The sequence below is a fragment of the Psammomys obesus genome, unplaced genomic scaffold (genome assembly GCF_907164565.1).
Source record: "Psammomys obesus unplaced genomic scaffold, mPsaObe1.curated_primary_1811, whole genome shotgun sequence".
In the NCBI taxonomy this organism is placed as follows: domain Eukaryota; kingdom Metazoa; phylum Chordata; class Mammalia; order Rodentia; family Muridae; genus Psammomys; species Psammomys obesus.
In genome coordinates, this window is record NW_026596427.1 from 759,092 (window position 1) to 772,796 (window position 13,705).

The 13,705-nt window shown below is 34.2% G+C and overlaps 1 protein-coding gene across 1 annotated transcript in view; it reads right to left on the minus strand.

Moving 5' to 3' along the window:
* Positions 1-13,705, minus strand: part of Il1rapl1 (interleukin 1 receptor accessory protein like 1) — a 944,588-nt gene that overhangs the window by 58,865 nt on the left and 872,018 nt on the right. The window contains exons 6-7 of the mRNA XM_055597800.1: positions 7,838-7,970; positions 5,549-5,694 (exon numbers count right to left, since the gene is read on the minus strand). Of these exons, the coding sequence (XP_055453775.1) occupies positions 5,549-5,694; positions 7,838-7,970 (279 nt within the window). The remainder of the gene's footprint in view (positions 1-5,548; positions 5,695-7,837; positions 7,971-13,705) is intronic.

The following is a 13,705-nucleotide window of genomic DNA, read 5'->3' on the forward strand; positions in this document are numbered from 1 at the left end:
AGACATAAAGTAGTCATAAAATTTGGGATCAAAAACCATAGATAACTGAAATAAAATCTACTTTTTCCTGATGAATGGAGGCCAGGATAGATCTGAGGCCAAACATATTTTTGGTGTGGATCCATTAGGAGCATGGTTCTCAACTTGTGGGACATGACCCAAATTAACAGGGGTCGCCTAGGACCATCAGAAAATATAGGTAGTTATATTATGATTCATAACAGTAACAAAATTATAGTTATGAAAAGCAATGAAATAATTTTATGTTTGTGGTTCATCACAACATGAGAAACTCTATAAAAAGGTTGCAGCATTAGGAAGGTTAAGAGCCACTGATCTAGATAAACAAATGTTTTAATGTATCTCTTCAGTTGGTGGCAGAAATGAGTGATTAACAGTGGCAGCATGTAGTTGTTTCTCTAATCATTTGGTCTGATGAGTAATATAAAAAATTATTTGATAATTGCATAGTTGATAGCCTGACAAAAATTTGACATTCTCGTAGACCTTATCATTGAATATTCAAACCTCTCTTTCTGAACTTTGTAGGGCTAATGAAGTTACACCTATCATATGCTGACCAAAGCCATCCCTTTATTTTCAAGATGGGTATGGTCATTCATATAATGAGCCTTTGAGAGAAGATTGACTCCATTACCCTCTTTGTAAGGGAAGACTCCTTTACTCTAACTCTCTTACAAAGAAGGTGCACATTCTCTTTAAGAATAGTATACAAACTTGAAGTACTCTTTGTGGATTGATGCATTTATCTCAGTAAGAACAAAATGTTTTTGATATAAATAAAAATTTGGAAAAGCATCATGGAAAACTTAAGTACTTGAGAGCAACTAAAACCAGCCACATTTTGTCTTCCTTATATTAAGATAATCAGACATTAATGGCATTTCTTTTTTAGTTAATTAATTAATTATAATTTATTCACTTTGTATCCCTGCTGTAGCCCCCTCCATTTCCCCCCAGTTCCACCCACCATCCCTCTTCTCCCCTTAAACAATTTCCTTGATTCTTCAAACTGTATCTTTGTACAACTGGAAGCTTTAGTAGCTTTGTATGCTTAAACTTAGGGTAAACATGCTAGAAATATCCTAGAATGTGTCTGACTCTTCCTAACTGACCACTTACCTGCAAAACCAGCTTTATTAGCTTCACACATACATCTTAACATTGCCATTCTTTTTTCCTTATAATAATCTCTTTTTCCACTTTTTAAACATTTATTTACATTTTTAAAAATTACAGTCTATTCACTTTGTATCCCCTACAGCCCCCTCCCTCATCCCCGCCCAAACTCATCCTCTCTCATCTACTCTCATGCCCCTCTCCAAGTCCATTGATAGGGGAGGTCTCCTCCCTTTCCATTTGACCCTAGCCTATCAGGTATCATCAGGACTGGCTGCATTGTTTTCTTCTATGGCCTGGTAAGGCTGCTACTCCATAAGGGGAGGGGATGATAAAAGAGCCATCCACTGGGTTCATGTCAGAGATAGTTCCTGTTCCCAATACTAGGGAACCCAGTTGGAGACTGAGCTACCATGGGCTACAAATGTGTAGGGATTCTAGGATTTCTAGCTTATCTGCATGCATGGTCCTTGGTTGGCTATCAGTCTCAAAAAAAGACTCCTATGCCCAGAATTTTTTTGATCTCTTGCTCTCCTTGTGGAGCCTGTGTCCACTCCAGGTGTTCCTATCTCCCCTTCTTTTATAAGATTCCCTGCACTCTGCCCAAAATTTGACTATGAGTCTCAGCATCTGCTTCAATACCCTGCTGCATAGAGTCTTTCAGAGAGGGCCTCTGTGGTGGGCTCCTGTCCTGTTCCCTGTGTTTTCCCTCTTCAGATGTCCATCCTTTTTGCCTTTCTGCATGAGGATTGATCTTCTTACAGAGGGTCCTCTTTCTTGCTTAGCTTCTTTAGGTGTACAGATTTTAGCATAATTATCATATATTATATGTCTAATATTCATTTATAAGTGGGTATATACCATGTGTGTCTTTCTGCTTCTGGGTTAACTACTCAGGATGATCTTTTCTAGTTCCCACCATTTGCCTGAAAATTTCATGATTTCCTTGTTTTTAAATTGCTAAGTAGTATTCCATTGTGTAAATGTGCCATAATTTCTTTATCCATTCCTCAGTTGAGGAACATATGGGTTGTTTCCAGAATCTCGCTATTACAAATAAAGCTGCTTATGGACATGGTTGAGGAAATGTCCTTGTTGAATACTTGAGCATCATTTGGATATATGCCTAACAGTGGTATAGCTGGATCATGAGGGAGCACTATTCCTAATTGTCTGGGAAAGTGCCAGATTGATTTCCAAAGTAGTTGTACAAGTATACATTTCCACCAGCAGTGGAGTAGGGTTCCCCTTTCTCCACATCCTCTCCAGCATGTGTTGTCACTTGAGTTTTTGATCTTGGCCATTCTGATGGGTGTAAGGTGAAATCTCATTGTTGTTTTGATTTGCATCTTCCTGATGACTAGGGATGTTGACCATTTCTTTAAGTGTTTCTCTGCCATTATAATGATCTCTTAACTGTCATCTCTGCCATGCTACAAATGCAAATATATATTGCCTAAATAAACAGATTTAAAATTATTTTTAGACTTATTTTATGCATGAGTATTTTGTATGCATGTGTATATGTGTATCACATGCATGGCTGTTGTCAACAGAAGAGAGAAGTGCATATCTGATCATCTAGAATTAGTGTTATAGATGGTTGTTAGCCACCATATGGATACTAGGAACAGAGCTCAGATTCTCTTCATCATCACCAAGTTCTCGTAACTCACTGGCCACCAAACAAATTGATTTTTAACATGTGTCCTAAGCTTTTCTTCACTATTTCAATTCTTTTTTTTTTCTTTTTCTTTTATTTTATTTTATTTTTATTTTTAGTTACAATTTGTTAACTCTGTGTCCCAGCTGTATCCCGCTCCCTCATTCCCTCCCCCTCCCCAACTCCCTCCCTGGTCTCCTCCCTGCCCCTTTCCAAGTCCACTGATAGGGGAGGACCTCCTTCCCTTTCATTTGACCCTGTTTTATCAGGTATCTTCAAGGCTGGCTGCAAAGTCCTCCTCTGTGGCCTAACAGGACTGCTCCTCCCCTGAGGGGGGGAGGACAAAAAGCCTGCCCTTGAGATCCTGTTAGAAATAGTCATTGTTCCCCTTGCTTTGGAAAACTACTTGGTTACTGAGCTACCACGGGCCACGAAAGACAAACTTGGTATATACTCACTTATAAAGACCTTCAAGATATGATAAACATAATGAAATCTACACACCTAAAGAAGATAATCAAGTAAGTGGAAATGGGTGAAGATGATCAATCCTCATTTAGAAAGACAAATGGGATGTGCATTGAATGTATGACAGGAGTCTACCACAAAAGGCATCTGAAAGACTCTACCTAGCAGTGTTTCAAAGCAGACACTAAGACTCATAACCAAACCATGGCAGAGTGCAGGGAATCATATGAAAGAAGGGAAGTTAGTATGATATGGAAAGGATAGGAGCTCTACAAGTACTATTTCAATTCTTAAGAATTAATTTATACTTTTCATTTAAATTACATTCAAGAGTATGAATAGAATAATACATGTAAATGAAGCATGAGTAGAAGTAGCTGAAAAGGTTTAGTCTGGCAAAATAAAGGTTCACCAGGGTCATGGTGACTATTATAAAACATCTGATTTAGGGAAAGAGCAACTGAAAGTTTAAACTTGAGCCAATGGATAGAAAACCAGAGAAGTGGAGATGCTTTCTAATTTGGTAGAATGGATTTCATAGAGATGGAATATGATCCAGTATAAGTTGAAATAGTATTTTGAAGTTGCTGTGGCAGAATAAGTAGTTACATTGCTCTCAACACTGAGGTTACTTTTGTACATGCAAAGAGATATCACTAAAATTCCTTTCTCATTTAATTATGTATTACAGTACAGTAAAAAACATTGCTAGCTGCTGTTTACTTTTCCTCTTTCCTCACATTACAACATAATATGCTCTTTTAATATTATAGTCACCTTGACAGTCAGAGTGTCTAATAGCTTTCAGCAATACTATTCAAAGAGAATGTGTTTCCCAATAAGGTAGGGAATAGTCTTCGTTTCTTTCTTTTTAAACCTCAAAGACTCTAGGATTGAAGGTGTGCTTTGAAATTAAAATCATTATAAATTTGCTGAGGAAGAGAGTACCAGTGTACTTGAAAAAGGCAGACTAGAATGTTTTAACTTAGCATAATATAGAAAAAAAATTATCTTCTAATTGCATAAAAATTTACTAACTCAAAAACATAGGTCACATTTTATAGTCATCACTAATTTCAAACAGTTTACACACACACACTCACACATACACACACACAAACCTGTGCATTAGCTGATGAAGCTGCTATGGAGAAAAGTTACTATTTCAGAAACTGCCCTCAACTAGCTCCTATCTTACTTATAATAAGTTACTATTAATCATGATAGGATATTATATATGTAAAAACTATACAAGATTAAAACATCAAGAAATGCTGTATTGGGGAAATCATCAGGAACAGTTCTTGCACTAATGGAACAACCTTCCAAGGTATTTTAATGACATAACACCTGTTTCTTATAGCAAATACCAATTCACCAAACATCTTCTATGTATAGGTACTGTATCAAGCCCTTCCCATTTGTTATCTTCTTTTATGTTTATAAAACACTGAATAATTGCTAATATTTTCTGTTCTACATGTCATAAGCTTATACTTGAGAACACCTTACTCAGCCTATATGTTTGATATTAAAGCAAGATGAGAAATCCAAATTTGACACGAGTTTGATTTAGTATTGTATTAATGGTCATCCCTGTGTGATTTGACATTGCCCACCACAGAAAATTCTAAAGAAAGCTGCACTTAAATTATGAAGATGTAAACTGCTAAATGATGTTTAGAGTAACTAAACCCAAAACAGATAGATGTCTTTAGACCAAATCAAGATACGTTCATGGTTGTTCTAGTTATGTGCATCAACAAACAAAAAAGCATGAAAATTGCTGTGAGGATTAACTCTCAGGCTGGTAATATGAATTTAAAAAATACAGAAACTAGAACAGGGGTCACCATCAATAGCTATATTCTGGAGTGGGAGTCACATGCTCTCAGATGGAAAATTGTTTGGGGTAATGATGTCCCTTATAAAACAGAACTTTCTATCCTGTTGTTCCTTGCCTCTCCCTAAAAGCCGATTTTGATTCTTAAACAGAAGTTCTCTAAGAACCTCATTTGTTTAGGGGCAAATAACCAGCTGCTACCCCTTAAACAAACCTGTTTTTTTTTTTTTCTATCAGATTTCACTTGAGTATTTGAACGGTGTGCTGATTGACATGAGTCCATTAACACCTTCATGGACATAATTTTAATGTGATTGTTTTACTTGTGATGTGTTTATGTGGAAAGTAATAATAATTTTCTTTTACTGGATTCCAATGATTTCCCTTCTGTGGAATGTTCACCTTATCCCTCCAGCAAAGAAGGTTACACTCACCTCTTTTATGAAGGAGAACACTGGCATGCCGCCGTCCATTTCCATTTTCAACATAACAGGAATAATTCCCCAGGTCACCTTCTTCCACAGAGTCAACAATTAATGAGATAGAAACTTCCTGTTCTCCAAGATGTTCTTTAAGAATTCTAAAACATAAAGAAAAACACAACAAAATCCCCACACAAACACACATACATGAAAAAGAAAGAAACGAAGATGAATTTGAATCTGATGAGAGTATACCTACAGAATTTATGCTTCAAATCTAACTATGAATTAATACTAAGTTAATTAAATGATATCATGCCCTTTTCTTCACTTCTAATGAAGAAACTTGTCTTTGCAGATGCTAATGAACTTGCAGTTAATTATCTTTCATAGCAGGACAATCATGCTGTCATAATAAAGAGGTGCCAGAGACCTTGAGGGAAAGTATACAAACTGCCTTTCCTTTTAAGAAGAAAAAGGATTTAAAAATGAGATAAAAGATTCTAAAACGTTAGGTTGGAAGCCTAATTATATATCAGATTATTTTTAACAAGAATGAGAAAGAAAGAAAATTTCCGAAAATTTGACATACCAGGTGAAACTTCCAGCCTACTTACTTTTCGTAATGATACAAATGAGCTACATAGTTTTAAAGAAATCTGAGATCATAAAAAAAGAACAAAAGTTCTGATAGATATTTAATTCTGACTTTTAAAACTAATGGTAAATGCTCACTAAATCTGATTGTTATATATTTTAGTACTCTCAGAAAATATGAAAAATGTCTTAAACTAGGTATCCTTTTTCCTGCTCTCAATATTTCTAGTTCCAAACTTCTGCCTGGATGAATGTATATGTACATATACATACATAAATTATATGTATATATTATTGTATGAACAAATTTCTAGATCTTTTATTGAGCTAATACAGTGAAAGTTAGAAAGTTTAGGCTTATGGTACTTCTTTAATATTAAAGTGCAAAACATTTTGGTAAAAAATAAACAGTGATTTTATTTTAAATATGAAAGATGGCAAATAAAGATTTTCATTTATACTGGAGAATTGCCCATTTGAATCTTCTAAAATACAATCAGAGCACTGCACAGAGAGATATTGTGTATTTGTTTTCAGAGAGAAGATCCCAATAGAAATGATCTTCTAAGACAGTTTTATACGTTTTTGCTTCATACTGAAAAACATTTTCTTTTATACCTTTGTTAAAGTTTTAAAAGTCTTAAAAGTTAAAAAGAAGAAACACTGTTTAAATCCTCATATCCTACCAGAAGATACAACCTTTATATTGAAGAATATTTGGAAAATAGCCATCATTTTTATTTGGTTATAACTTAGTTATTATTATGAAAGTCTTTGCTCATTTACATTATGATGACAACTAACTCTTCATGTTCAAATACAATTATCTTCATCATTGAATGCCTTGATACTTAAATGTAAGAGAATAAATATATAACTACATTTTAAAACAAAGTATAAAAAGTATGCCCTCAAAACAGATACCTAAAAATGTAAAGTTTTTTTCCTATTATTTTCTCTTCATAAATATTTATACCTTAAAGTTAGAGTAGGAATAATAACAAAAAATGTGTATATCCATCAACCCATCAAGCATTTTATATGCTGCTTCATAGCTTAAATATGTAAAAATCATTTGAGTCCATGTAGTGGCTTGCTAATGGCTCTTACCTATATTTATCTTTAAAGGCAGCATCTGATTTTCACTCAGGCTAGCACTGAACTCACCATGTGACCCAAGTTGGCCTTCAATTCATGGCAACTTCCATGTCTGAGCTTATCAAGGACTATGATTACAGACATTAACAACCATGTCTGGTTCCTCTCAGTAACTTTTAAAAGGTATTTTCATAAATATAAAGGACAATGATTTTTCTAACGTTTCAACTTGCTTTGATATTTTCCATTATTTTGGTTTAAGTGTGTTACTAGTGAATTGTTCCTTTTGAAGTTATTCTTAGAGAAGTGGAGTATATTGTGAATATGATTTTAAAACAGTGTATGAAATTGTACAGAATTAATAAAATATTTAAAAAGAAAATATTCTTAAATTCTTTGTAAATGGCATTCCCATCTTGTAATTTCATAGTCAACCTTAAAAACTTTTTGCTTGTTTGATATAAAGTATTACAGTATTTCTGTTATGAAAATACAACGATAAAATGATTAAAAACCTTTTTTGTTGTTGTTTTGGCTTACCTCTCCCTCAATTAACAGAGCAAATGTTAACTCAACTGCACGTTTAAAAGCGAAAAATTATTTTACCTAATGTCACTTTCCCAAACTCTATTTTCATCCAGATCTTCAATGAACTTCTCTCCTTTCATCCAGTAAATTAAAGGACTGACATCTCCACTGTACCCAAAGAAAGCTCTGCAGGTGAGGTTGGCTGAGTCACCTGGGGAGGAAAATGATGGAAACACAACACCATTTGTACCCACTTTAAAAAGAAACAAAATGACTGGTAAGAATTCGATCATTTAATTGATTCAATGAAATATCTAAAAGAATAATTGTTCAAGCATTTTCTGTCTTTGCCAAGTTTATCAAATGTATCATTTTTTTTAAATTATGCTTTATCTAATGAAAATAGAACTTCTGAGATTTAGAAGAGGTTCCATTATCCTACAGAATGTTCTTCCATTGAAGTTTACTGATGTTTTCTCATGATTAGATTTAGTTTATAAATTATTGGTCAGAATCACATAAAGGGATATGTCTTTCTCAAGGCATTACTTTAAAGAGCATATGAAGAAACAAAACAGAATCCTTGCCTGGAAGGACAAAGCAACTATAACCCATAGGTTCGTGAAAGTGTTACAAAGAAACTTTTACTCCATAAGTAATAACTTTTTCTTAGCAAAGTGTCAATATTAGGTAGAAATTACATTAAAACAAGTAAATGTTTGGGATTTTCATTGACGTAAATCAAGAATATGTATGGAGGAGATGAAATTTTTTTTTCACACTTTTATTTACTCATTTTAGCAAGCATTATACAACTGAAATATTCCAGCTTTAACTAGTTATATGAACTTTCTGGTTTCAAGAGGAACCAGAACATAAGAGTGGGATATGAATCTAGTAAGAGCCTATTCCAAAAACATGAATATAAGAGAATAGTTACACGATTGCCAAATGATGAACTCAAATGTTGATGTACTGTGGGAATCTACATTAAGGTAACTCTCAATTAGGTGTGGCAAAGAATTATGGTAATTGACTGTATGAGTGTGTGCTCACTGGGACCAGAAAGGTAGTTCCTAATGATTGAAAGCTATGTGTAGTAGAAGGCTCCCCAAAATTGTGCTTAGGACTTCTAAAGAACAAGGAAAAAAGAAAGTTCACTGCACTCAGTGGTCCTCTTTTAAAGAGAAAGCAGAGGCATTTTGTGTACTTGGTTCTACACTTTCAATAAAAGAAATATTGACTAAAATTAGTATTATTATTTGAATTTTGTCATTTGCACAAGAAACACATTGGAAAAACTTTCTATTATTTTAAGATGTCATAGTCCTTTATATTTGCTCATGTTTTGTATTTTCTAATAGATTCCTAAAAATTCTCATTCTATATGTAAAAGTTATTCACCATTGGTGAACTAGCTCAAGCAAGTCCAGAAAACAGCAACAAGCTTTTCAGAGTCAAGAATGAAGCTCCTTCCAAGATAAGTGGCACATTCGTGTAATCTAAGGAATTGAAAAGTAGAGGCAAGAGGATCTCAAGTCTGAGGTCAGCCTCGATTATATTGCATATTTCTGGCCAACCTGGAAGAACCTGTCTTTTAAAAGTCTAAGTGCTGATGCTGTAGGTTATTTGTTTAAGTGCTCTCATAGCATGTTCCAGGTCCTTGATTTTATCCTCACCAATGAAAATGGAAAAAAAAAAAAGAATTCTTTATTATTGCTTTTTGTATACAAACATTTTTGAATGTTGTATTATTGAATTCATTTCTTTTTGGGAACATTTATATTACAAAAAGATAATTGAATATCAATATTATTTATTACAATTCAAGTATATATTTCTATAGAATACATCACATAAAATAATTTTGAATGAAGTATTCTTTCATTTTTTGAGACTGTGCTTTTCTACATAGACCATACTAAATTTAAACTTAGGACCATCTTGCCTCAGCTTTTCTAGTGGTGGACTTGCAGGTGTGTGCATTTTTGTACCTGGACATGCATTTATGTTTTTAGGAGAGTAATAATTGTTCATACAATTTAAATGCCCGTTTAACATGCCAGTGTAACCATATCTCACCAACAAATCTCAAACAGATCAAGATATGTGATTAAAAAAGGCAAATATCAATAATGTACACAGTCTATTAATTGAAAGGTCAAGTTTAAATTTTGAGGTGAGATTCAATGCCTGTAACTAATAAAAAAAGACCCTCCAGAGATCTAGCTTAAAGTATAAATTTGCTAAGTATACATAGATTGTGCAATGGGTAACTGAGATTTACATTCCTTGCAGAGACCAAGTGAAGTCTTAGTGTGTCCTGAAAGAGTCTTTCACATTATTCCTTTCCCCATCCTCACTTAGACAATTTTTAAAACACTGTCTACCTCACTATATTTGTACATATCTTTAGATAGAGAAAAAAAATACCATTAAGAAATGTGAGATAGAATATGCAGAATAAAGGTATAAAGAACATGGATCTGAAGGATATTATTCTTAAAATTTAAAACATTAATAAATACATTTAAAAGACATATAGTATTTTATTGTCTAATAGGAAATTTTCCAAGGATATACTTGGTTATATTGTGAACTTGTAGTAAGAAATGGGCAAAGTTAATTTAGTGTAAAAAGTTTTCCTTAAAAGAATAAGTTTGTAAGTTTGAAAAATTTAATATAATATATAATATGTATCTAAGATATAATATATCTATATATGGCTATATCTATATATGTCTAGATATATATCTAGATATATGTGCTTAACATTTAGGCTAAACATTTATTTATGTGTATGTGCACATATGTGATGTGTATACACATATATATGTATATATACATATATATATATATATATATATATATAACTAAACATTTACCCTCTTTGAGTATATGTACACTAAGAATGTGCCTGGTATTCATAGAGGTTAGAAATGGTTGTCAGATCTTCTAAAACTGGAGTTATAGTTATAGCTATAGTTATAGTTGCTGGGAACTGAACCTAGGTCCTCCAGATGACCAGCAAATGCTCAAAAACACCAAGGAATCATCCCACCCCCATAAGTTTGGAAATTTTGAGCTGTATTTTATGATTTGGAACACATTAATATGCTTTACTTGCCTAGAGGAAATGTGAATTTAATTATTTTTAAATATTATTTTCTAGAAGACAGCGATTGCTCTCTTTAGTTTGGCAAAATCAGAAATAAAACTCTATATATGTCTAACATATCCTTAAAAATGGTATTCTGCAGAGTTGACGCAGAGCAAGATGGCGGCGCTGGGAGGACTCTCATTCTGAGCAGCAGCACAGCATACAAGAAACACACCTAAGACACAAAGATAGACATTACCTGAGGGTAAAAGGTTGGAAGATGATTTTCCAAGCAAATGGACCCAAGAAACAAGCAGGAGTAGCCTTTCTAATATCTGATAAAATAGACTTTCAACCAAAATTAATAAAAAGAGATGAGGAAGGACACTTCATACTCATCAAGGGAAAATTCTACCAAGAAGACATCACAGTCCGGAAAATCTATGCCCCAAATACAGGAGCACCCACATTTGTAAAAGAAACATTAATAAAATTTAAACCACATATAGATCCCCACACATTAATAGTGGGAGACTTCAACACCCCACTCTCAACAAAGGACAGGTCAACAAAACAGAAATTAAACAAAGAAACAATGTCTCTGACAGAGGTCATGAATCAAATGGACCTCACAGACCTTTACAGAACTTTACACCCAAACACAAAAGAATTTACCTTCTTCTCAGCACCTCATGGAACCTTCTCCAAAATAAACCATATAGTTGGTCACAAAGCAAGCCTCAACAGATACAAGAATATTGAAATAATCCCTTGTAGCTTGTCTGATAACCACGGAATAAAGCTGGACTTCAACAACAATAGAAATAGCAAAAAGCCCACACACACATGGAAACTGAACAACTTGTTACTAAATGACAGCTGGGTCAGGGAAGAAATACAGAAAGAAATTAAAGTCTTCCTAGAACTCAATGAAAATGAAGACACCACATACACAAACTTGTGGGACACAATGAAAGCAGTGCTAAGAGGAAAGTTCATAGCACTAAGTGCCTTCAAGAAGAAATTTGAGACAGCTCATTCAAGCCAATTAATGGCCCACTTAAAAACCCTAGAAAAAGAAGAAGCAGACACACCAAAAAGGAGTAGACAGCTGGAAATAATCAAACTCAGGGCTGAAATCAATCAATTAGAAACAAATAAAACAATTCAAAGAATCAATGAAACCAAGAGCTGGTTCTTTGAGAAAATCAACAAGATCGACAAACCCTTAGCCAAGCTAACTAAAAGGCAGAAAGACACCACCCAAATCAACAAAATCAGAAATGAAAAGGGGGACATAACTACAGACACTGAGGAATCCAAACAATCATTAGGACTAACTTCAAAAGTTTATATGCCAAAAATTTGAAAATCTAAATGAAATGGACAATTTTCTTGATCAATTTGACTTACCAAAGCTGAATCAGGACAAGGTAAATCAATTAAATAGTCCCATATCCCCCAAAGAAATAGAAGCAGTCATCAAAAGTCTCCCATCCAAAAAAAGCCCAGGACCAGATAGCTTCAGCACAGAATTCTACCAGATCTTCAAAGAAGAGCTAACTCCAATTCTCTTCAAACTATTCCACAAAATAGAAACAGAAGGAATATTACCAAACTCATTCTATGAAGCCACAGTCACCTTGGTACCTAAACCTCACAAATACTCAACAAAGAAAGAGAATTTCAGGCCAATCTCCCTTATGAACATTGATGCAAAAATACTCAACAAAATACTTGCAAACCGAATCCAAAAACACATCAAAGATATTATCCACTATGACCAAGTAGGCTTCATCCCAGGTATGCAGGGGTGGTTCAGTATATGGAAATCCATCAATGTGATATACCATATTAACAAACTGAAAGAAAAAAAACCACATGATAATCTCCCTAGATGCTGAAAAAGCATTTGACAAAATCTAACATCCATTCATGTTTAAAGTACTGGAGAGATCAGGGATACAAGGCACATATCTAAACATAGTAAAGGCGATATACAGCAAGCCTGTAGCCAACATCAAACTGAACCGAGAGAAACTTAAAGCAATCCCACTGAAATCAGGGACAAGACAAGGCTGCCCACTCTCTCCATATGTCTTCAACATAGTGCTGGATGTCCTTGCTAGAGCAATAAGACAGTTGAAGGAGATCAAGGGGATACAGATGGGAAAGGAAGAAGGTAAATTATCACTATTTGCAGGTGATATGTAGTATACATGATTGACCCCAAAAACTCTACCAGGGAACTTCTACAGCTGATAAACACCTTCAGCAAAGTGGCTGGTTACAAAATTAGCTCAAAAAAATCAGTAGCCCTCCTTTATACAAAGGACAAAAGGGCTGAGAAAGAAATTAGTGAAACAACACCATTCACAATAGCCACAAATGATATAAAGTACCTTGGTGTAACCCTAACCAAGCAAGTCAATGACTTGCAGGAAAAAAATTTCAAGTCTCTGAAGAAAGAATTAGAAGAAGATATCAGAAGATAGAAAGATCTCCCATGCTCATGGCTTGGCAGGATTAACATAGTAAAAATGGCCATCTTACCAATAGCAATCTACAGATTTAATGCAATTCCCATCAAATTGCCAACACAATTCTTTACAGACCTGGAAAGAAAAACTCTCAACTTCATATGGAATAACAAGAAACCCAGAATTGGTAAAACAATCCTCTACAATAAAAGTTATTCTGGAGGTATCTCTGTCCCTGATCTCAAGCTGTACTATAGAGCAACAGTTATATAAACTGCATAGTACTGGAATGGAAATAGAATGGTGGATCAATGGAACTGAACAGAAGACCCAGAAATAACCCACATACTTATGGACACCTGATAT